Raw genomic sequence first — 25702 nt, forward strand, 5'->3', positions numbered from 1 at the left:
CCCGGCGTGTGGGGTCCATGCCCCTGGCTGAGGGGACCGGAGCGAGGTGGTTCTCAGCCCGGGTGCGCGCAGAGGCCGGTTCCTGCCCGGGGCGGGGGGCTGCGTGGGAGATGGGGAGGCCGCCCAGGGGCAGGGCGGGGGTACGATGCTCATGCCCCGGGGCTGGGAGGGGGAGGCGCGGGGGTCCCAGCCCCCTCCCCCGGTCCATGCTGTCAGTAGCAGGCGGGGAGCCGCAGACAAAGAGCCGGGGCCGGAGCCGAGCGGGCACCGGGGCCAGGAGGGGCGGCCCGGGGGCGGGGACGCGGCGGGGGGAGCCAGGGGGCGGCGGCCAGAGGCACCGGGGAGCCGAGACCGGGAGCCGGGAGCTGAGGCTGCACTCGCCGGAACAAAGGGCTCCTGCCCGGCCGGGCTCGGGCTGCAGGGAGCGCGCCGTGGCCTGGGGCAGCAGAGCTACCAGCCCTGGGGGAAGGAGCCGCTCCCCGGAGCGCCATGCCCCCCGAGGAGCCCGGCTGCGCCTGGTGGATTCTCCTGTCCCTCTACAGCCTGTGCGGGGCTCAGCCCCCGGAGAGCCAGTAAGTACCGGCCTGGGGCAGTGCCCCGCCACGTCCGGGTCCCCGGGTAGAGACCCCAGGGCTGCAGCTGGCATGTGGGGGAGCCCCCATAGTTCTCGAGGCAATGCCACCCCTTTCTCCAGGCAGCAGACATAACACCTCCACCTTTTCCTTCCCCCAGCACGGAGCAGACCCTGCAGGTAAGGAGGGTAGATGGAGAAACCTTTATACCCGTGTAAGGAGCTGTTAAATGATGGCTCACAACACAAATAACCCTAAAGCGATTCATGCAAAATTCTCTTCCCAGTAACCTCAGCCAGGGTCGCAAACTGGAGGAATATGCCGGAGGAAACAAATTATATTGGATAGTTAATCATCATACAGCTGTCTCTGCAAAAATCCAAACTCTGGAGAGGGCGGGTAATGCTTGTTTGGAACCTCTTAAACACAACGTTGCGGAGCATTTATGTACAAATACTTGTTTAATGCAATGGTATGAATATGGAATGTTAAATATGAGCTGTGATCTGCTAACCAGTTATTGCAATAGGTTGAGGTACTGTTAGTTGCCCTGGAAGGAGGTGTTTACTGGAAGAACATGTGAAACTCTCTTGTGTGGAAAATCATCTGAGGAGTTTTCGTTTGTTTTTAACTTCTGTGAAAATCTTCTCATCTGCTTTATAGAAATTGAGTACACAGTTAGTTCCTGAGCATTATTTTTGTTTAGTTTAATTTTTATTGATGTTTGCTTTGTTTTATTACGTTGGTTTGTAACCAGTCCACACTGAATAGCTGCTTTAACTAGATGCCATGAAGACTTCCTATTTTCTCTTGCTTACTAGAAAATATTTCACATCCTGCCAGTTCCTGCCAAGTTTTAGTGTAACCTGGCAGAGCCATTAGTCAAAAGTTCTTGCATGATCTGTCAAGTTACCGTCAGAAGTATCCAAGCTAAACATTTAATTTTCAAGTACAACACTACTAAATGACTTAATTTAAAGACCACATCCACAAGCTGATATTCCAGAAAAAAAAGTTAGAATTGCTTAAAATTATGTGGATACATATGTTTCATATATGTTACTGCAGACCAATACTTATGTGACAGTTTAAAAGTATGCAGTATTTTTGTAGCCCTGTCAGTCCCAGGATATTAGAGAGACAAGGTGGCTGAGGTAATATCTTTTATTGGACCAGCTTCTCGCCCCAACAGAAGTTGGTCCAGTAAAAGTTTGAAAGTAATCATTTAGTACTGGATACAAATGAATTTTTCTCTCTCTCCTCCAAATAGATTGGCTGTGTTTTCCTTACCAAGGATATGCAGATTAGGTAGCAATCTAGTGAATTTTTAAATTTGCGGCCACAGGACGTTTATTCTCAAATTCTTTAAATTCTAAGTATCCAGTGCAATCTGACTGAACTACCATAGAGAGCTGAACTTATGTTGGGTGTAATGGGATCTCCATGGCAATGAGGCCTGCTGAGAGAGAAACACGGGGTTGGAATTTGCTAAAAGGTGACTTGGGGGCTGTAAAACACCATCAACCTCATCCCAGAGTGATAATTAATCATGGACTAAAGTGACCCGACTGCTGGAACCATAGTGAGGCAAGTGGCTGAAATATGTTTTAAAGTGTGTGACATGAAAAATTATCTTATGAAAAAATTCCATTTGGGGGGGAAGAAGCAGAAAGATGTATGATGTCATACAGAGGATATAAATGTATTGCTTACAGTATCATACCCCAAAGACATTGGAGATTGTAATGCAAGAGACTATAGTGCATACAGTTTATAAATGTATGGCATGTTGCCATTCAGTATGGGAAGATCATAAGCGTTCTCATCGTAACTGTACACAAGATTTTATTATATATGGTTGTGAAGTCTTTCAGGGCAGTTTTGAAAGCAAAAGTGGGCCTGTTAGAATACTTCTTCCAAAGCTGTGATTTTTTTAAAATTAAAAAATAAAAAGGGGTAACATATTGTTCAAGATGTAGCCATTTTAACAGAAGCTGAGTGATGAACAGAACTGGGAAAGTTAACTCAGATCTTCTGACTCCCATTTCTAAGCTTTTGCCACTAACCGCTGCTTCCTCTTTTAAAGCAGGGGGTGAGGGGAGAGGCAGAAGCGGGGGAAATTAAGGCCAAGGTTTTCAGAAATGGCTGATGATTTTGTATGCCTCAATTTTGTCGGTGCCTAACTTAATAAACTCAATTGAGCCTGACTTTCAGAAAGTGCTGAAGCACCAACCTTCTGAAATTCAGGTTTCTCTGAGGTGTGTTAAGTTTGGCACCCAAAATAATTAGTCACTTTTAAAAATTTGGTTTAAAGTCCTTAAAAATGTTAAACTGGAGGGCTCTGACTGATGTCACCAAATTCTTCAGTGTGCATCACCTTTTCATGTACAGTGAACTGTACTTAATTGTGTATGTTAGTATGTATAATTAGGATGTCAATACTAGTACACTATAGTTGAATTGTATCAGTAATCCAGGCTGCTATTCATGGCAATGTGACTGCAGTTCTATAAATGTGAATATATCTGATAAAGTACAGTTGAGAAATAGCTATATATTGCTGTGATATAAAATAATTCAGTTTAGTGCTGGTTTCAAAGTACTAGAAAGTCTAATTAGTACAATACTTATTTTTGTTGATATTTAGTATCCTATATATAAGCCAAAGATACAAGTCACACTTTCTGTAACTTGCTGCTGCAATTTACAGCTAGCGCTTGTTGCTTTATTTGTTCTATCGATGTTTGTCATGTGGAATTCTTTGGGTCGCATGCTGATGTAAACTGTAACTTCACAGGATCTCTTTGCAAATGAGCATTAACTAATGTACACATATCAGGAACTGCTATCTTGATTATTAGTGAGGTCCAAGGGAAATGGTGCCCAAAGTGTGAACATATACAAGTGTTCTACAGATTGGCTGGAAGCTGCCCTCATTATTAATATGAAGACTTCAGAGACTACAAAACTCCTATGGTGATGGTCCACCTCTCCTCGTTGGATCAAGATGAAACATTACAGTCGCTTTTTTTTTTTTAAGTAGATGAAGCCAGTGAAGATTGCCAGATTACAGTCTGCTCCATTTTATGCATATTAGGTTGAGTCCCAAGCTCATGGCATGTTGCCAATGTGGCTGTCCTAGGGGCAGACTCTAGGTGACTGTATTACAGGATATTTTGCCCTTTTCTTTATGTTAATATTTTAAATAGTTACATGCTGTTTGGCACCTTGATCACCTCACATTTTGTTGATGTTTTCATTGACTATCCACTTCCAACCTTATTTCCCAGGGGCTATTTGATAGCAGCACCTTCTGTTTTCCGATCAGGCGTAGAGGAAGCTGTTAGTGTGACCATCTTTAACTCAATCAAGGAAACAACAGTCCAGATTCATCTAGTGGTCAAAGGAGAAACAGTGGCACGAGGCCATGGAGCAGTTCTGGGTAAGTTCTCATTTATGGGAAACTGAGAAAGTGCTAGTGTACAAGCCAAAGTGCTGTGGGGAGCTCTTCAGCATCTTTTAGAGAATAGCTTCTACTAATGCTGAAGCTGGAACCATAATAATTTGTAAACCATTTATTCGTGCAGAATGTTCCCAGCTTTGTTTGCACTGGCTTGGCTCTGGTTCGTGGTTGTCTGAAATGATCAAAACTGATGCCTTTGAAATACTAAGATACATGGAGATCTTAAATGCAGGTGATGCACTAGTATTCAAGTGGTCAAGTGGATATCTGGATTTCCATTGGAAGCCTGAGCTTTCTCACTGAAGGAACTATAAGTAGGATAAAAGAATAAGGTTGAATTTGAGGAAGAATATGACATCTCTGCAAAAACATCAGAATTCTTCTACCCCTTAATCGGGATTTAGTGGGGAGGCAAATTCTCTCCCTTCAAGATCCATCATGGAGACTTTTGTCTTCATTATCGAGAGAGGTGATAACTTTGATGCAACTAGATACCCTTTAGGATTGAAAAACAAATCCATCTTTCCTGTCTGGGAAGACAAAAGGGGTTTTGACTATGTCTCACTTAACACATTTGTTACAGTGTAAAACAAATTACACTGGTGAAAATGGTGCTCAGCAGTGCTACCAATGATGGAAGCTGTAATGTAGACTGGACTCAGACAATCAACAGTAATTTTAACCATTATGTTTAACACTGCTCTGTGCAAAGCTCAGGAGAAGCATGAATGCTGTGATCTTAATGACTGCCTACTAGCTGAGGAAATCTCTGAAATCTACCCTCTTGGTTCATAAGCTTTGAGTAAAACAGCTTCTGAGGTGGGATAAAGAAGAGTGATCCAGAGGTGGTTGGGTCTGGCAGGGCCTGTAAATTTATGGGTTGAGGCTGCCTCCATGAAAAGAGAGAACCAGATTTTGATGGGCCTAAGAGTGTTACTAGGCATCTTAGTTGGCTTTTATATGGGTAACTTTATTATAACTAATGGGGAATACATGCATAAATCCAGTGAAAGAAGTCATGATCTATAGAAAAACTCCCCTTTAAAAGAAGTTTCCTTTCCTTAAGGGAATGTCTCTGGTTTTATGTTTCTCCTTCTCGCCTTGCAAATTGGATCACTCTTATTTTAGGTCCCAGGTTAGCAGGGAGCTGCGCTGCGCTAGCTACATAGATGGGTGTGGTATTTGTACATGTAGGTGATACATGCTAAACAGAAATCTTCACTATGGTAAGATATAGCAACCAAAATAGACTTTATGGGTGTCTAATGAGGATGATTCAAGTCACAGGAAAGGCCAGATCTTTGGCAGCAAAATATTCTAGTAAGCTTCCTTGTGGCCAACCCCCAACCTTAGTTGCGTACTCTAACCATAGAGCATTTTGCAGTTTACTCTGAGAAAAAGTTATGAATTAACATACCCAGTCAGGCCAAGTTTATACTGAAGAGCCCAGCTATATATGGTTTCCTCGCCACCCCACCTCTGCTGATGGCTTTGCACAGTGCAGAAAAAAATATTTCCGCTAAATCAAACCACAATCAGGGGACCTGTCAGTTGGAGGCATCATGACCATTTCCCTCCTCTGAGCCCTGCTTGTCTTAGAAATAAGTGCTTTAACTCAGAAAGAATAATACAATGCCATAACTCTCTCTCTCTCTCTCTCTCTCTCTCTCTCTCTCTCTCAGATAAAGGGACAATCAAGCTTAAGGTGAGTGTCAAGTGTTATTCATATAGTGTTGGGGAGAGAGAATATTCTAAGACTATTAGATAATTAGCAGCCAAAGAAAAAGAGAATCAATTTAGGACTGAATTAATAACCTTGGTTTGTGCAGCCTTCAGGATTATGTTTCATATGAATTATATATGCAAGAGTGGAGCAATTTATATGGGTGATTGCTCAATAACAAATTCATGACTAGGTTATTTTATAGATGTGGTGCTGTGTAGGATATATAACTGACAAGGAATACAGGATGTACACAAGTTCTCAAAATATGTCAAGAAATTACTGGATATCAACTGGAAATCATTCCAGTAATAGCACGTTCCTACTGATCTTCTGTTGCTACATAGACTCTTTCCCGGCTTTGTGCAGGTTTGAGCTTCTGGCATTGGTAATACTGCAACACAATAGGGAGTGAATAACATTCAGCCATATTAACTTTGGCTGCACTAGAAACATGGGGAAGTTACCTTTATGGGCAAGGAGAATCCATAGTGAGGTAAAATAATCACCATACTTAATTTAAATGCAACTAAGGCAGAAAACCCTGTTAAAACAAAACAAAAAATCACTATGAACTTGTATAAGGAGATCATATGAATTTTAAATAAATGGAACGTCTGAGCTTCATTTAAATGTATAGGACGCTGGGATTTAAGTCTGTGTCTTTTACATAATCAGGACATCCTGGGGTTGATTCCCCCCTGCTTTGCATCTTGCATAAATCATTTCCCCTGTGCCAAGTGAGCATTAAATGCTACCAAATTAGAGTTCACCACTTACTTGCATTGGAGGTAGTGATTTTACACCCACTTGGCACAGGTGTAAATGGCAATAGAGGTGCTAAGCAGGCCCTTCATATGTCATCTTTGCAAGATGGTCTCCCTTTACTTCCATGCTGATATCAGGTGTGTTTGTATTTTCCAGACTTCTGAAATATTGGATATAAATTAAATAATAGTAAAGCCAAGCCATATGTATTTTTAAGTGCCACCAAAACCTTTGGTTCCATAAGAGGTGTTTAAATATGCTATTCTGGTATATAATGTGATCATGATTTTCTATGAATGTTTGTTACTGCTGCTGTGACAGACTGGAGTAGGAATGAAAGACAAAGTGGTGTGTTAACATATTGGATCTAATTATTTTATGCAAGGCTTGCTTTGGGGTAGTTATCTCCAATGGGAGATGGAGGGTGGGGAACAAATCTTACAGTAATTGAATTGTGACATGTTTCTGGAATACTGGCAATACATCACTTTTAAGAAGCTCGTAGGACTGTGGGTTTTGAATAAATCATTGGATTAGTCACTGTAATTGTGTGATCCAGACCAGAATAAATCCATATCATCTTTGAGTATTAATAGTCTAATAGAAATGTAGAGCTGGAAGGGACCTTGAGAGATCATCTAGTCCTGCCCCTTGCGCTGCAGCAGGACCAAACTATGCCTAAACCACTCCAACAATTGTTTGTCCAACCTGTCCTTAAAAAACTCCAATGATGGGGATTCTACAATTCTCTTGGAAGCCTGTTCCAGAGCTTAACTACCCTTATTGTTAAAGTTTTTCCTAATATTATTGGTGAACTGCAGTAGTTTTTGTTGTAGTTCAGCACATTTGGCGTTTCTTTCTCATATGCAGTGCTGTATTCCTGCATGTGAATGGAAGCACTTTACTGTTGCAGCAGACCTAAGTGTTTCATAGGAAGAGCTATGATGTGTTGTTGCAACAGAGCACGGATACCTTCACTGCATCCAGAACACTATAATTGGTTTACAAGTAAATCAAAGCCTTTGATTTACCATATGATCAACTATCTTGATGGCAATCTGTCAGGATTATTTGTCTCTCTTCTGGTGTAGTAGCATAAGAATATAAGAATAGCCATACTGGGTAGGACCAAAGGTCTGTATAGCCCTGTATCCCGTCTCCCACAGTGACCAGTGTCAGATGCTTCAGAGATAAAGAAGGGAACAGGGCAATTTCAAGTGATCTATCTCCTGTTTTCCAGTCCCAACTTTTAGCAGTTTGAGGTTCAGGGACATCCAGAACATGGAATTGGGTCCCTGACCATCTTGGCTACTAGCCATAGATGGGCCTATCCTCCATGAATTTAACTAATTCTTTTTTAAACTCAGTAATACTTTTGGAATTCACAACATTCCATGTCAACAAGTTCCACAGGTTGACTGTGCGTTGTGTGAAGAAGTACTTCCTGATGTTTGTTTTAAATCTGCTGACTATTAATTTAATCGGGTGACTCCTAGTTCTTGTGTTATGGGAAAGGGTAAATAATACTTCCCTATTCACTTTCTCCATACCATTCATGATTTTATAGACCTTTTTCATATCTTCCCTTAGTCATCTCTTTTCTAAAATAAACAATCCTAGTCTATTTAATCTTACCTCATGTGGAAGTTTTTTCATACCCATAAGTATTTTTGTTGCCCTTTTCTGCACCTTTTCCAGTTCCAATACATCTTATTTGAGATGGAGCAACCAGAACTGCACACATTATTAAAGGAGGGGAGTAGCATGGATGTATATAGTGGCATTAAGATGTTTTCAGTCTTGTTATCTATCCTTATTCCTAACATTGTTTGCTTTTTTGACCGCTGCTGCACATTGAGAGGATATTTTCAAAGAGCTATCCATGATGACTCCAAGATCTCTTTTTTGAACAGTAACAGCTAATATAGACTCCATCATTTTGTATGTATAGTTAGGATTTTTCTTCCAATGTGCATTGCTTTGCACTTATCAACATTGATTTTCATCTGCCATTTTGTTGCCCAGTCACTAATTGCTTCCTATCTTTTAACCACTTATTGATCCATAAGAGGACCTTTCCTTTTATCCCATGACTGCCTATTTTGCTTAAGAGCATTTGGTGAGAGACCTTGTCAAAGGCTATCTGAAAGCCCAAGTACACTATATCTACTGACTCAACCTTTTCCACATGTTCGTTTGACTCCCTCAAAGAATTCCAACAGAATGGTGAGGCATGATTTCCCTTTACAAAAACCATGTTGACTCTTCCCCCAAACATATCTTGTTCATCTATATGTCTGATAATTCTGTTCTTTATTATGGTTTCAACCAATTTGCCTGGTACTAAAGTTAGGCTTATTGGCCTGTAATTGCCAGGATACCTCTGGAGCCTTTTTTAAAAAATAGGCAGTACATTAGCTACCCTCCAGTCATCTGGTACAGAGGCTGATTTAAGAGAGAAGTTACATTCCACAGTTATAGTTCTACAATTTCATATTTGAGTTTCTTCAGTACTCTTGGGTGAATACCATTTGGTGCTGGTGACTTATTGCTGTTTAATTTATCAGTTTCTTCCACAATCTCCTCTACTGACGTCACAATCTGGGACAGTACCTCAGATTTGTCACCTAAAAAGAATGGCTCAGGTCTGGGGATTTCCCCCATAGCCTTTACAGTGAAAACCTATACAAAAATTTCATTTAGCTTTTCTGCAACGGCCTTGAGTGCTCCTTTAGCACCTTGATTGTCCAGTAGCTCCATTGACTGTTTGGCAGGCTTTCTGCTTCTAATGTACTTAAAAAAATTTTGCTGATAGTTTTTGTGTCTTTAGCTAGTTGCTGTTCAAATTATTTCTTGGCCTGCCTTATTATACTTTTACACTTGGCTTGCCACGGTTCATGCTCCTTTTTGTTGTCCTTAGTAGGATTTGACTTCCAAATTTAAAAGGATGCCTTTTTGCCTCTAATTACTTCTTTTACTCTGCTGTTGAGCTATGATACCTTTTTTTTTTTCTTTTGGTCCTCTTTTTAAAAAAAATTGGGTTATACATTTTATTCAAGCTTCTAGTGTTGTCTTTTTAAATAGTCTTCATGCAGTTTTCAGGCATTTCACCATTGTGACTGATCCTTTTAATTTCTGTTTGACTAGATTCCGCATTTTTGTTTAGTTCTTCTTTTTGATGTTCATTGCTACCGTGGTGGGTTTCTTTCGCCCTACAAGGACGTTAAATTTAATTACATTATGTTTGCTGATGTGTGTTTGTTTGTATGTTATCAGTGATTCAGCTATATTCACCTCTTGGTCCAGAGCCTGAGCTCCACTTAGGACTAAATCAAGAATTGCCTCTCCCCTTGTGGGTTTCAGGACTTGCTGCTTCAAGAAGCAGTCATTTATGATGTCTAGATATTTTAACTCTGCATCCCTCCCTGAGGTGCAATATATCCTGTCAATATGAGGACAATTGAAATCCCCCCCATTATTATTGGATTTTCTGCCTTTGTAGCTTCTCTAATCTCCATGACCATTTCACAGTCACTGTCACCGTCCTGGTCAGGTGGTTGATAGTATATTCCTACTGCTATACTCTTTTTGGTCATATCCCAAGGTTTGTTGTTCCTGCTCTGCCGTTTGCCTGTGACTGATATTCATGCTGTTCTGTCCAGTGTTTAAGCTGTGCCTGGGAATCTAGTTGCAGGAGGGGTCTGAGACATTTCTCCTTCTTTTTTATGTGGTCAATGTACTTATCCAAATGCACATTCTCCATTACCACATATCCTTCCACAGCAAGAAGGCATAATGTGAGGAGAACTATAGATCATATCCATAGTTTAAAGAAGCCTCTGTAGACTTGTTCACCCAAAGCTTGCATTTCACTATTGAATACATTTCACAAAGTACTGAATCAGTCATTACTGATTTCATATTTTGATAAAGGCAGTGTATTGCTCCCTTTCACTTTTAAATTGTCTTGAACTGGTATCATAATGTCACTTTGTGACAGATTTATTTATATTTGTATTTTTATCTAAAGATACTTCATTGTTGTGTATTTGGTTCATATGTATGAAACAAAGGGATAATTGTAAACAGAGTGAGTATGCAAATGTGTGTAATTTCTTTCAATAATGCCATATACTTTATAATATGCTTAATTATTTCCCTATGTAAAACACTTGGGGCATATCCCAGAGGGTTAGCAAGCATCCAAAGAATCTACTCTCAATTTCTGAGGAGCATAAAATGTTTAACTTGGTGGTGTGGCTGAATCTCACTCTTTTATATGTGATCACTTTCATCAAGTGGTGTCGACAGCAACAAGGGCTGGGTTCAATATCTAGTGGTTCCTCATAATGTTACAAAACAGACCTGGCTTTTGAACCTCCACCCAGAAATCTGGGAAAACTAAACACCACCACTAGGTGCCTCTAAGAGGCAATTCTTGCCTTCTCGCAAGTACTGAGTCTGTGTATAATAAAAGAAAACTTTTATTAAAAGAGAGAAGGAACTCAGCATTAATTTGGGAAAACACCATAACAATGTTTCAAAAGTATGCAAACCACAAGTTCACACCCATCCCACAGTATCTTGGGCAGTAGTCCTTTGTCTCTGTTTTCCATCTTGTGGTGTTGAAGTCTGATGAGTGAATGTCCTGTAACACACCACTCCTCTTTTCCTCTGCTGCACCCACTCACGGTTGTTTGAAGTAAAAATCCCAAAATTCAAGGTTTGTTCACAGGGGTTCACCTCCCTGAAAGGGAGTTGAGCAATGCTACTTCTTCCTGCTATTGTTGTCTCTGCCATCTTTGCTGCTGCTCACCACTGTGTCTGTCATCGCTTCCTACTGCTCTCTGCTTGCCACTTGCTACTGCCTCTGCCTCTAGCAGTGTTCTAAGGTTCCACCACTTAACAAGCTCTTAGTGATTTCACCAAGTAGCGAGGAAACTCTCTGCTGCTGTATCGTCTGCATTGTTTTTCATTGCATGCTATCCCCTTCTACCTGCTCATCAGTGATTTCAGTCCTAGTGATCCCTGAGCAGACACAAGGATTCTATTTGACTCTGATCAGTTCTGTCTTTAAATGCTGGAAGTAAAGGATCAAATGGTATTTAGGACACTTTTTAAACAGAGTCCATTCTCCCAAATAGTAACATCTGTCCCCAACCATTCTGACTTTCACTTGGATTTGGCATCACTCCTTCCTGCTTAGCAAGTGAGGTTAAGTTAGGGTGACTCCTCAATTAGGTCATGTTAAGTATACTTTTGCTGCCCGTTAGGGACAATAAAATTTAATTATCTTGGGTCACCTCTTTCCCTTTATCCTGCTCTTGGAAGTTGCACACAATTATGATGGGCACATCAATTTAACCCTAATTTTAAGAACAGGGTAAAGATCTTAAACTGTTGGAAGATTTCACTGCTTAATTCTTGAACCCTGATTAGCTAGAATTGGGGGAGTTCAGGTCAGCAGGAGATGCATAGGCAGGACAGAGACTGCTTTGCTTTGCTTTGCTTTGGGTGATGAAGGAAGGGAGAGAGGGCTTCGTGCTGTGATACCGATATAACTATGCCTTTCTTAAAGCTTGCCTTATAACTCTAAAATGTCTGTGTTTTGCATTTTCTACTGACTGCATTCTCTCTCACACACACACACACACACACACACACACACACACACACACACACACACACACACACACACACACACACACACACACACACACACACACACACACAGTTACACACACACAGTTACACATAGATTTAGTGGGTGTCTCTTCCCTTCATCTTTAGATGGAGTGGTAATTTGTTTGTATCAATTTTGCTGTTGAGGCTTTGACATGAATAAACCACGATAATACTTAGTCCTGCCTTGAGTGCAGGGGACGGACTAGATGACTTCTCGAGTTCCTTTCCAATTCTATGTTCTCCCCTGTTAAACACAAAGACTCTTTCAAGTCCTATTTCTTCCACACCTCATGGTCTGTTTTCTAGGTGCCTTCAAGGCTTCGTGGACAAGCACATTTAAAAGTCTGGGGAAACCGGCACCTAACAGAGGAAGGTTACATCTTTCATAACTATACCACAGTAACCATAGATAGCAAAGGGTCATCGGTGTTTATCCAGACTGATAAGCCTGTCTATAAACCCAAACAGAAAGGTAAAGTAGCCTCTGTGAACCTCACAGTCTACACTGTTGCATGCAAAAACTTTAATACTTAGACCAGAACTCCTTTTAAGAATAATCCCTGAGACCCCCAACTCTTGTTGAGTACCAGCTCTGATGATTAATTAATTTTCCCTTTTCCCCCTTTTTAGTGCTGATAAACCTGTTTATGGTCACTTCTGACCTGCGACCGATCAATGAGAAGGTAAGCGAATAGCTTTCCTTCCCATGGTAAAATGTCTTAAGTGTTCAGCATTTCCTGTTTATCACACACATACATGGAGTTACACAGCAATGTCATGAGTGGCTGTTCCCTTCACCTTCAATTGCTCTGGTATCTCCTACTATGGGGTGGTATAATTCATGTGTTTGCTAAGATGTTGCAGTTTTAAGTTTAGTTTCTGAATTTGGCCACATTGCAGCCAAAGGGTAGGAATAAGTGATAATCTTTAATTGCTTTGTGTAGGTGTAATACTGTAATGAAATAAAACATAATTAGGCCAAAGCAGCTGTGGAGGAGGAGTGTTTGAGAGACTAGTACTTTGACACTAATATTATGGGAGCACCCAGAGGCCAGGATCAGTCACTTAAGCAGAGGTCTGAAGAGTTAGTTTTCAAGTCAGATGCTTGAGTGAAATGTTTGACCAAACTGCTCTTTCAGATGAGTGGATATTACGTGTCCCTTCTGCACCAACATGCAGGGGCCAGAAACTCTGTGGGATACTCTGCTTGTGCCAGCCTCACAGCTTCTCACGAGATAGAAAAATATGGCTTTGTCTCATGGGCGATTTTATTCTTTGTCTCTTTCAGATTGAAGCCTACATAGTCGTGAGTATCCACCATTTAGCAAGTGGCATCATTACACAGGGTCACTGTGGCCTCTCTGAAGGGAGCAGGTCACAAGTTCATGCTCTGCCAAATCTATCATCACCATCAGAGTGATTGGAGTTCAGAAATGTTTTCCCATAAATGCCTTTTCAAAGGAAAACTAAACAAATTGGTTACATCCACTGGGGTTTATGAATATAACAACCTTACCCATCTCTCTTATTTTACTTGTGCAGATACATTCCTATGCTGCACCTGGCTGGGTAATATGATTATCTTTGCACCCAGACTTATGATAATGGATGCATTTGAAATGCATGGAGATGGAGAGATCTTACTAGATTACTCATATACCCCTCTCCCTTTCTTCTTTGTTTTGAGGGGAATGAGGGACCCTTTCTTTGACCATCCTCTTTTAACTAATTTCTTTATCTGACAAGAAATGGAAGAGCTGACACCATGGTCTGTACTTTTGTTAACTGACTGACTGGCTTTAGTGTTGACACAAAATAGCCCAATCAATGGATTATTATTGGTTTTTTAGCAGATTGATGCTAATTATTTGTATGAAAGTGAAATTGTTTATTGCAGGCTGACAGTTAAAAGTACTAGTGAAATTTACCTTTTTTGTGATGATGTCTCTTGTCCTAAACAATTTTCTAGGATCCTCGGGGGTCTCGGATGATAGAATGGAGCAATCTGAAGCCATTTTGTTGTGGTAAATTTCTACCTGTTACAGTTTAGCATAACTTTATTTTCCTCTGCTAGTTAACTTTAATTTCTGCCTTTTGGGGGGTTTTATTGAAATAAACCTTTACAGAGATAGTCTGATATTCAGAGAGGGCTCAAAGTGTCTTTTCTTCTCTCCTAGGTATTGTAAATATGAGTTTCCCCTTGTCTGATCAGCCAGTATTTGGCGAGTGGTTTATCTTTGCTGAAATGCAAGGACATGCATACAACAAATCCTTTGAAGTTCAGAAATATGGTGAGTTATTGCCTGCAAGTCAACTTTGATCATAATCCCAAAAATATTCAGAATACTGACATTATGAAATATTTTTGAGTTGAGTTGAAATAATCAAGAAATGATGTATCAAAAATTCCAGGAGAAAAAATTCCTGTCAGATGTAACATGTGGCAGGAAATGGACCCTTGAAACTTAACCAGATTCTTAGTTGATATAATCTTTTATACTATAAAGGGGTTTATATTCATCATCATGTGGCACAATCCATGCATATAGGTAACAAAAACTTCACTTTATTTTGGAAAAACTGTTAATGTTATTTTAAGTCAGTCACTAAGTTTTTTCCTTCCCTCAGTAGATTCCATCTTGGGACTCTCAGAATTCCTAATAATTGCCCCTCTCTTATTTTTGCTCTTAATGCCCCCTGCCCTATCTCAGAGTCCCTCTGGCTGATGAGAAATGGGGATTGTTCCCCCCAGGTGCAATAGCTGACCCTGTCCACTGAGGTATTTATACTGTGCTCATTGTTCCAGTCTCTGAATGTCTTCAGACCTATTCCTGAAATGACCATGGGAGGTACTGCAGGTAATGCAAGGTGCTCCTGCCCCTGGCTCCAAGAAGCGAAGCATTGTGCCTGCAACACAGCCCCTAAATGAAGTTATGGGTCCAGTTCTGTAGCTCTGATCCTCCATATGGGAACATGATGTATGGATGTGGGGCAGCTGATCATTAACTCATTCCAGGGAATGGTTACTTAATAGCACCTTGCGAGTAGGATTCTGGTTTGATGCATCAGCTGATATTGATATGTTGCTTTCGTTCTCTATTTAAGGTGTGCATCTTCACCTTGCCTGCAGTGTTCCAAGCACAAGAAGGGATCTTGTCAGAGATATATAGCTGTTAATACATCCTGGATGCTAAGATATTTGTAAAACACCTCTTCTCTTTTTTGCTCCATTTTAGTGTTACCAAAATTTGAGCTGTTGATTGACCCACCTCTCTATATCCGAGATCTTGCGACTTGTGAAAAGGGAACTGTCCATGCCAGGTAGGGGACATGTCACAGATACAGTCCCATATTTTGTAGGTTGCAGTGTAGCTGTGGGATGGTGCAATCATCTAAGCTCAGAGGGAGTATGTGTCTCATCCTCCAAACTTTCCAGCATGACTTTGGAGCATTGTCAGATGATTTTCCTGTCACTGCACATTTGGATGTGATGCTCAGATACCCGTGGTCTCCTGGCTTCTGTAATAAAGTTTCTAATTCCTCCATCACATACCCATCTCTGATTGTATGCTGTACTGTGTGTTGAGTGAATCCTTTATGCATAAGGTCTCTGGAAGAAGAGGAAGCTGCTCTGATGTTTGGCTTAGCACCATAGCAATTCTTCATCATGCTAAGGTCCACAGATCCGTTACAATGGGTACTTCAGCCTTCTTGCAGTTTGGGGGCAAAACCAGACCTGTCAGTCACTGCCAGCACAGGAATGCCTCATCTCCTGAAGTTCCTTGCAGTCTTATTTGCTTCCCCAGCCCCTGGTGGCTCATCCATCCTTCCCAGCTGAAGAGCTTTTCTGAGGAAAATTCCAAACTTTATTTCAAATTTCTGACTAACGATAATATATCCATCTAATTCCTAGTCATGTCCTAGGATTGCATTTGCTATTTGCGGAGATGCTCCCCTCAGCTCTGTTTCTACTTCTGAGGTGTTTGAGGCAGCTGGTGCCCCTGCAGGCTTCAGGGAGCAAGCTAGGCTGAGGAAGGCAAAGGCAAAATGAATGGTCTGTGTCTCCTACCTCATCCCCTTAGCAGGTGATGGAAGAACACCAAGGCTTTCATGGCAGAAGTTGGATTAAACAGAGTGGAAGCTGCAGCCAGAAGTATCCTCATTTATTGAAAGTAATTTTGATTGACTGGTGATTGATTTCTGGTATCTGCACACAACAATAAAGTGCCTGAGGCGTCTCCACGTGTCAGGACCTAGGATGTGAGGTAAGGATGATCTCTCCAAAGCTGGGCAAGATCTCTGCTATAGAACTCCCCATCTTTGCTGCTGCTCCCCCAGACCATACAAAAGATAGGAAGGAGAGAGGGGATTGGCACTGTTTGTTTATGCCTTTCTGCCTGGAGAGGCTGTAGTTCTCTACGGCCTGACTCACCTAACATTGGATATTTCAGTGTCTCTACCTCAAAGAGGAAGTTTGCTATTGCAATATATACATTAGGTTCAAAATGGTTATAGGGATGAAGTGATTATCACTCTTGGACTCTAGAAGGAAGTCAGCAAATAAAAGAAGTAAATCAGCAAATAAAAGTACCATATTGAACAAGTGAAACATAGCCTTGGATTCCTCCAAGAGGCCTCTACTATGGATACCTGAGGACATTCAAGCAAAAGATCAAGTCTCTGTACTATAACATTCTCATTATGTTCAAGAAAATAAAGGTTTGTACAAAACCTGACATTAAATACCCTCTTAGGAGACCTCCCCTGATTCCAATCCCTCCAAAGTTAAAAAGCACATCTTTGGAACCTCATTCTCGTCCTTATAACACTTTCTCAATTAAGTCATTGTGGGAGGTATCATATACTTCCTGTCCATTAAAGTGGACTTCCAATTAACTATTTATTTGCAATCAGATGAGTTTATGGAGTTGTGCACTCTCAGATGAGACTAGTATTGTACTCTTAATTCAGAGAGGTAGTCCTCACAACTGTCATGGCATTCATTCCCAAAGTAAATGCAAGAAATACTCTTGTCAAGCATCAAAGTCTGCTCTGTGGGAACTGGGAACACTGACAATCTGAGGGCAGAAGAATCATATCTCTTATTATGAGATTTGCTAGGCAGCCATGTGGCCACCAATTCATCAAATGGTACATATTGATCATCCAGGCTTTAGCCAATGCTCTTTTTCAGCAGAAGTCTTGTTGCCTTACTGTCCAGGGGAAGATGCAGTATATAATATATCTAATTTAGAAAAGTAAAATAGAATTATCCTGACTGTGAAAGTTGTGTCAATGAAGTCAGAGCAGAATTTCTGTGGGTGGGACAGTCCCCTGCTGCCAGTGACTGACGGGTCTAGTTCTGCCCTCAAACTACAAGCAGGCTGAAGTACCCATTGTAATAAATCTGTAGAGCTTATTGCTCAAAGAAAGAAAATTTTCATCTAAGCACAGATAAACTTTCCTATTTAAGGGACCCCTTTTCAAGTTAAAAGTTGCGTGGTAGGAGAAAAAAGTCTTCATCTTTGTTGTTATAATAATTTAAACGTGAAATAATATAAACACTGAATGCACTTTCCACCATTTCTGCGGTTTGTTTATTTTTTGCATTTCACTCTGTCTAGGAGAGTGGTCCTAGTCTGCTCAGTTTCACTTTCTGGTTCTCATCATTATGCTGGCATAAGACTGCTATGTCTGAATTGCAGATGCTGTTGTTTAAATTTTAAAAAGAACTGTTTCCACTGAAACTTTTAAAAATAGCTGTCTGTTCCTCTCAGAATGAACATGAAATGTTTGTATTGTGGAGGAGCCTACATGCTGGGTTTTTTTCAACAGAAAAAAGAAAATATAGAAATTAGAAGAAGATTGTGCTGAGTTTAAAAAAAAATCATAAAACAGATGGAGCCTGAGATTAATCTGACTTTCAAGTCAGATAGTCTCCGTTCATCTGGATGCCACTGTGTACAGAAGCCTGCAAAGCTGGAGACAGGATCTTTCTGTTCTCAGTCTAGTTTTAGTTTAGATCAATTGTTTGGAAGTTTCTAATGTAAAAACCTTCACTGAGATATTAACCATTGGCATTTAGAAATAGCCTCTTGTGGTGACTTTTATATTCTGAGTTCTAGGTATGCAGGTGTTGTGGGTCCAGCATGGGGTTAATCAAGGAAATGGAGAGGAGCCAATCTGAGGTTTTCATTATCTTGCTTCTTCTCTTTCAGATACACGTTTGGGAAACCAGTGACAGGAAAGTTAACTGTCAACATGACTATAAATGGAGTGGGCTACTACAGGCATGAAGTGGGACACCCTGTCCTCAAAACCATAGAGGTGCGGGGAATCATTGAATCAGCTGCAATAGAAAGGCCTGATCTGCACCCTTTGACATCAATACCAAAGCTTCCTTTGATTCAGTGATGCAGAATCAGGGTCTAAATGTGTTACCTGCACTCTACATACTAAAAATACGAGAGCATTTCCCTTGTTATCTGACTGTGTCAATATTTGGAGGAGGGGTGTTTAATGAGATAGTGCTAACGCAGTGCTAGGTATTTTAGAATATACTGATGGGGAGAATGTGTGAGAGTGATGAAGGTTGGGGCAGTGCTAGGACAGAGTATGGATGAACAACACACAAAATATGTTGCTGGTTGTTTTTTCCCTTAGGGAATGTGTCCCCATACCCAAGATCCTTTTAAAATAAAACAAAGAAATACCCCATCACCCCTCAAAGAAAGCAAGCCCCATGTTCTGTATTTGACCAGAAACACTTTTTTAACTGCACATGCTGAGTAATGTTTTCCTTCCCTGGCCTGGCTGGTAGATTGATGGCTCTGCTGTTTTCGATGTGTGTGTGAGAGACATGATGCCAGCTGATGTCCCAGAGCATTTCCGAGGCACGATTAATATTTGGGCCACTGTGACCAGTTCTGATGGGAGCAAGCAGGTCACGTTTGATGACTCAACGCCTGTTCAGAAACAGCTAATTGACATCAAGTACACCAAGGATACTAGGAAGCAGTTCAAACCGGGCCTACCCTACAAAGGGAAGGTAAGGTAGAGGATATGGGGACACTCAGGGTGTTTGATAGAAAAGCTATATGGGCAATTTATCCTAATGTGTTATACATCATGTGCTGAGATGTTCCTTTTATGTGGTGCTGAGTTTTATAACTGTATGGAATTGCTAATAACATGAAAGGGCTTGTTTTATTAATTAAATGACTGTTTAGGTAGAAGTCACTTACCCTGATGGGAGCCCAGCTGATGAGGTCACAATTCGAATCAAAGCTGAGTTAACTCCAAAGGATAACGTTTACACAAGTGAACTGGTATCCAGAAGTGGCTTGGTGGAGTTTGAAATCCCCTCTATTCCTACAGCTGCCCAGTATGTCTGGCTGGAGGTGAGTAAAAGCTCTTTATAGGATTAATGGGCTTTAATAGAGCTAATCTTGTCAAATGTGCACTTTGTGAATTGGTGCTAAAAATGGGAAATCAGTCAGTGACCTGAAGAAGAGCTCTGTGTGAGCCTGAAAGCTTGTCTCTTTCACCAACAATGAAAGGTCTTACCTCACCCACCCTGTCTCTGTAGTGACACCGGGAAGCTTTTTAGCTCAGACTTAAACTTTTACCTTTGAACTGCAGTGAATATTTATCCAACTCCATATTGCCGTTAGAACTGATGATGATAATAACAACAGGATAGAATTGTCTGCTCTGAGTAGATCAAATACAGCATGGCATTAAGAGTAAGCTTCAAACATCTCAGTAGAAAGTGAGTGTATTATCACAGTACTTTAAAGATAGCAAAAGAGAAAGTGGGAGGGGGCAGTGTCTGGAGTGGGAGTGGTGGTGAGGACTGCATGATGGGGAGGGTCAGGAGCCCAGTTTTCTAAGTGTGAATAACATTCAGATGCATTTTTTCTTAAGACCAAAGTGACAGCAATTGATGGGAAACCTGCAGGGGACCAGTATCTGCCAAACTACTTGTCTATCAGTAGCTGGTACTCACCTAGCAAGTGCCATATCCAGCTCCAAGCACCAGACAAGCCTTTCCAGGTAGGACAGCTTCATGTTACATTATGATGACCTCTGCATTTCTTGGCTCATTCATATTTGTTGTCCTAATGAAGTATTTCCAGATATATCTGGGGGCTATAGCCTATTACTGTATCCATGGCAGACCTTAAGAGACTTCACTTTAGACATTGACCCATCTTTAGCCATGAGCTACTTTACTATTTGGTGCTGCCTGCCTTACCTGCCCCTGAGAATGTACCATGTTTCCTAAAGTATAACGGTGTGCGAAGAGAGAGTTTTGATCCCCAGTGGAGACCCACTGGACTCCAGAGCTCAGAGTACAAACTAGCTCCCCACACCCTAAAGTCCGTATGAATTGGATAGTAAAAATGACAATGATATTAAAATTTTGGTTCAAATCAACTGTCTAGTCTCCTTGGAATTAAGAGTCTGAATCCCAGAAGCATCATTTCAGTCCTTTACCTCCCAAAGGTAAATAAACTGAGCATCTTATAGTTTTCTATTAGAGAGGGTGGTGACTTTTGGGAGGAGACCCTAAAAACTGAGCTCCCTTCTGTGTGTAAAAGTTTTCATGATATGTATCCTAAGAGTAGATATGTCCATAGCCAGAATTTCCCACCCTTTTTGTTGCGCTGATCATCATTTAAATTCTGTTCTCCACCCCAGAAGAGACTGCATGTCAGTGATGGGTTTGTATATATGCTTTGTAAAGTACTTTGGGATCTGGTGGTCCATATATCTGACCTACTACTATATCATCAGCAGGCCTGGTAGGCTGAGTTTCAGAGTCAAAGTAGCCAAATAAGGGAGTTTTATGGTTGCATTTCATGGCAGTTTAATGGCTAATTTATCTTTTACAAGATTTCTGAGGTATGGAAAGGGGATTATGCACTACTAATCTGAACACATTATTCTTATTATAACCTGATTAGAAATAATTCTGCTGTGGGAAAGCTGGGAATTGTGTGAACAGCTGATGTGGGAACCATTTCTTCAGCTCAGCCAGTTCTTACTGGGTGTTCCAATTAACTACACATTTTTTTCATGAACAGTTTCATCATTTTGCTCTCAGGAACTCTAAATGCCTCAAATATTTAACATCACAAGGCTCTTCTCTCTGGACCCTTCTGCATTTTCACTGCAGTTAACCATTTGGTAGCTTTTCACTTCCCTGAGCCACTGTTTTGGTTTGCACCATGTGCATGCAGTAGGGAGGTGGGACTATTAGCACTTAAGAGAGCGGCTTCTCAAAATATTTCATTGGGATTCAGGTTTGTTGCTCCATTTTCAGCATTAATTGAACATTATATTGTACCTTAAATGGGTGAGGATAGCTGGGAGCTGCAGACGGTGCTGTGTGTGGGGAAATGTGGCCTCGCAATAACACATATTAATTCCCAAATCCCAAAAGGAGGACGCTTGTACTGCTGATGAAGTGCTCCTCTGCTCCACAGAAGGCACCGTTAGCCAGTGACAAGTCAGTGACTCCCAGACCTTGAAAAGATACTGTCTAAGACTGGCCTGTCCTGTGGTGAATGGCAGTGGGGACAGCCAACCCTCAAAGGACTCCCTCCCTCCCTCATGGGAATTCCTGTAAGGACAGTAGCTCTTGGCAGGGTACAGCTTGCTCTTTCCAACCTACTGGAGGTGCAAAGACAGTGCAGAAAACAAGTGCACTGATCTCAAACCTCTTGCAGATACTAGGTGTATCTGCCTGTGAAAGGGAAGCACTCCTTCTGTCTGTTTGTTTGATGTGGCTCATAGAGTCAACATCATAAATGAACTTTCTTCCCAATTCAGATTTTCCTGATTTATTTCAGGACGGGCCTGTTGTGTATGAATTAGCATCTGCGCGTTACAGTAATCACCATGTGTAATCTCAATTAAACAGCAAAGCACATATTACACCTTCCCCTTTACTGTGAGATCTGAACCTTGTAAAGGGATGTCTAAAATTCAACCCATTCTGACAGCTGCTCTGTGCCAAAGTGCTTAATCCTCAGAATTCCAGAGATTCCTTTATTCTTTACACCAGTGTTTCCCAAACTTGGGTCGCCGCTTGTTCAGGGGAAGCCCCTGGCAGGCTGGGCCGGTTTGTTTACCTGCCGCGTCCGCAGGTTCAGCCGATCGCGGCACCCACTGGCCGCGATTCGCTGCTGCAGGCCAATGGGGGCTGTGGGAAGCGGCGTGGGCCGAGGGACGTACCGGCTGCCGCTTTCTGCAGCCCCCATTGACCTGGAGCGACGAACTGCAGCCAGTGGGAGCCACGATTGGCCGAACCTGTAGACGCAGCAGGTAAACAAACCGGCCCAGCCTGCCAGGGGCTTTCCCTGAACAAGTGGCGTTCCAAGTTTGGGAAACACTGCCTTACACTAATCCATGTAGCTCCTCCACCTCATCCTCCTGTTAGACTCTCAGGGACCAAAGTGCTGCACACAGGTGCTCCTTTGGCATGGGGGGAATACACCAGACTGTTCAGTGTGAATGTAACAATCTCTTCATCCTGTGAGCTCCTTGGGGTAGCGGCCATGTTTTCTGTGTGATGCTCATCCCCAACTGCAGTTCTGTGCTTTACAGATAATAAGAAGGGTCTGAAGTGTTCATTATAACAAACCTGACCCCTGGCTGCTGTGTCTCTTTCCCCAGGTGGGAGAGGAGGCCCAGATCGCAGTGAAGTCCACATGTCCATGTAATTTCACTCTACATTACGAAGTTGCATCGCGAGGTAATATTGTCCTTTCAGGGCTGCAGCCTGGTAACATCACACAGCAAAGGAGCAAAAGAGCCACCTTCCCCTTTGATAAGAACATCCATGTCACTCATTTCCCAGGAACAGGTCAGTAGCTAAAATCTTAACCTAGCAACAAAAGTTCTAATCCTCCCTCTTATCTAGAATGAGGACTTCCCTCTTAGTGCAGGCAAACCTGCTTATTGTTAAGCCCCTTAGCTGTTCCTTGCTCATTCTAAAAGGCACAGAATGAATGTGTGGAAGGGTGCACATTAAATTTTATGCACACTTTGACATATAAAGTTCATTTACTGTAAATAGTAAATCTGCTCTTACCTTAATATTGCTTTGGGCATGGGATATGCTGTGCCTGGCCGTGCTGGGGTAGTAGGGATGGGACTGCTAGGCCTGGTAGCACTCTGATAGGAGGAAGGATGCCAGGCCTGGTAGTGCTGTGGGGGATAGTGACCAGGATGCTGGGCCTAGTAGCAGTTGGAAATATGGAGGGGTGGAGGGAAAAGAATGCTGGCACTGGTAGTACGTGATGGGAAAGAGATGCTGGGCTTGGTAATGCTCCGGGCAGGATGGGGGAAGGACGCTGGGCTGTGTAACCCTGAGGGGTTTTCAAAATGGAGAGAGGTAAATAGTGGTGTCCCCCAGGGATCTGGGACCAGTGCTGTTCAACATATTCATAAATGATCTGGAAAAAGGGGTAAACAGTGAGGTGTCAAAATTTGCAGAGGATACAAAATTACTCAGGATAGTTAAGTCCAAAGCAGGCTACAAAGAATTACAGAGGGATTTCACAAAACTGGGTGACTGGACATCAAAATGGCAGATGAAATTCAGTGTTAATAAATGCAAAGTAATGCACATTGGAAAATATAAACCCAATGATGCATAAAAAGTGATGAGGACTAAATTACCTGGTACTACTCAAGAAAGAGATCTTGGAGTTATGGATACTTCTCTGAAAACATCTGCTTAATGTGTAGCGGCAGTCAAAAAAGCTAACAATGTTAGAAACCGTTAGGAAAGGGATAGTTAATAAGACAGAAAATATCATAATTCCCCTATATAAATCCATGGTACACCCCCACCTTGAATACTGCATGCAATTCTGATCACCCTATCTCAAAAAAGACATATTAGGATTGGAAAAGGTACAGAGAAGGGCAACAAAAATGATTTAGGGGTATGAAACAGCTTCCATGTGAGGAGAAACTAAAAAGACTGGGACTTTTCAGCTTGGAAAAGAGAAGACTTGGGGGATATGATAGAGGTCTATAAAGTCATGACTGGTGTGGAGAAAGCGCATAAGGACATGTTATTTACCCGTTCACATAACATAAGAGCCAGGGGTCACCCAATGATATTAATAGACAGCAAGTTTAAAACAAACATAAGGAAATATTTCTTCACACAGTGCACAGGCAACCTGTGAAACTTGTTACAAGGGGATATTATGAAGGCCAAAAGTATAACTGGGTTAAAAAAAAGAATTGGATAAGTTCATGGAAGATAGGTTCGTCAGTGGCCAAGCTAGTCAGGAATGCAACCCCATGCTCTCGGTGTCCTTAGCCTGTAACTGCCAGTAGCTGGGAGTGGACAATAGGGGATGGATCACTCAATAATCACCCTGTTCTGTTCATTCCCTCTGAAGCATGTGGCACTGGCTACTATCGGAAGACAGGATACTGGGCTAGATGGACCATTGGTCTGACTCAGTATGGCCGTTCTTATGCGGCAGGAGGCACAGAGGGATGTTGTGGATGGGGGAGGAGGCACAGATGGATGCTGGGCCTGTTAGCACTTGATTGGGGAGAAGAAGACTGAGCCTGGTAGTGTGTGGGGATGAGACATGGACAGACGCTGGACCTGGTAGCAGATATGGGGGCTGCAGGGGAGGACACCAGGTCTGGTAGTAGTCATGGGTGGGGGACACTTCCTTTGACAAATAACTATGTGCTTTGTACAATTTGTCATTTAGCACCTACCAACCCCCCTGCAGCAGAGGTTGAAGTCTGCATGACCTTCCTCCATTTTGTGGTGGCTCACAGCATGGCTCCTCTGGGCCGTCTCTTGGTGTATTACGTCAGGGAGAATGGAGAAGGGGTCACAGACAGTTTGCAATTCACTGTCAAGTCCTCCTTTGAAAACCAGGTATCGGCAACACTGCCATTGGAGAGGATGGCCTCTCTTGTTACTCTTTGTAGTTTTGTCATCTGAACATTATGTGAGATAATGAGGGTTTTTTTAAATACGTAGGTTTTAGTGGCACTTACAGCGAATGAGACAAGGCCTGGTGATGTTGTGAACCTCAAGATTAAAGCCGCAAAGGGAAGCTGTGTCTGCATTGCCACGGTGGATAAGAGTGTCTACCTTCTCAAGACAGGTTTTCAGCTGACATCCACCCAGGTGAGATTGAGCTCAAAGCTCTGTCTCGTTCTTTCCTGGAACTCCCACCTATCCTCTCAATGAACAGGGAGCTGCAGTGAAGCACAGTGTACTTAGAGATGTGATGGCAACTTCTCTCTTCTCTGTTCAGGTTTTCCAGGAGCTGGCAGAGTATGATGTTTCTGATGCCTTTGGGGCTCCCAAGGAAGAAGGGCATTTCTGGTGGCCAGGCATGTCCTCACGCAGACGCCGCCGCTCCTCTGTCTTCCCCTGGCACTGGGATATCACCAAAGATGCCCGCTTTGCATTTACAGTAAGAAGCATCCATC

The 25702-nt window shown here is 42.0% G+C and overlaps 1 protein-coding gene across 2 annotated transcripts in view; it reads left to right on the plus strand.

The window, feature by feature from the left end:
- Nucleotides 1-330: 330 nt before the first annotated feature.
- CPAMD8 (C3 and PZP like alpha-2-macroglobulin domain containing 8) overlaps nt 331-25702 on the plus strand; it is a 97184-nt gene continuing 71812 nt past the window's right edge. Inside the window, exons 1-17 of one of the 2 annotated variants that reach the window (XM_038383664.2) lie at nt 331-572; nt 3863-4014; nt 5718-5740; nt 12518-12683; nt 12842-12894; nt 13500-13517; nt 14181-14235; nt 14389-14502; nt 15448-15532; nt 18430-18538; nt 19032-19259; nt 19441-19611; nt 20138-20266; nt 22895-23084; nt 24967-25139; nt 25245-25394; nt 25525-25686. In XM_038383664.2, coding sequence (XP_038239592.1) covers nt 490-572; nt 3863-4014; nt 5718-5740; nt 12518-12683; nt 12842-12894; nt 13500-13517; nt 14181-14235; nt 14389-14502; nt 15448-15532; nt 18430-18538; nt 19032-19259; nt 19441-19611; nt 20138-20266; nt 22895-23084; nt 24967-25139; nt 25245-25394; nt 25525-25686 — 2061 coding nt within the window. In that variant the 5' untranslated portion in view covers nt 331-489. The remainder of the gene's footprint in view (nt 573-3862; nt 4015-5717; nt 5741-12517; nt 12684-12841; nt 12895-13499; nt 13518-14180; nt 14236-14388; nt 14503-15447; nt 15533-18429; nt 18539-19031; nt 19260-19440; nt 19612-20137; nt 20267-22894; nt 23085-24966; nt 25140-25244; nt 25395-25524; nt 25687-25702) is intronic. The other variant, XM_043502818.1, reaches the window with a different exon arrangement.

This window comes from Dermochelys coriacea, chromosome 25 (genome assembly GCF_009764565.3).
Source record: "Dermochelys coriacea isolate rDerCor1 chromosome 25, rDerCor1.pri.v4, whole genome shotgun sequence".
Classification (NCBI taxonomy): domain Eukaryota; kingdom Metazoa; phylum Chordata; order Testudines; family Dermochelyidae; genus Dermochelys; species Dermochelys coriacea.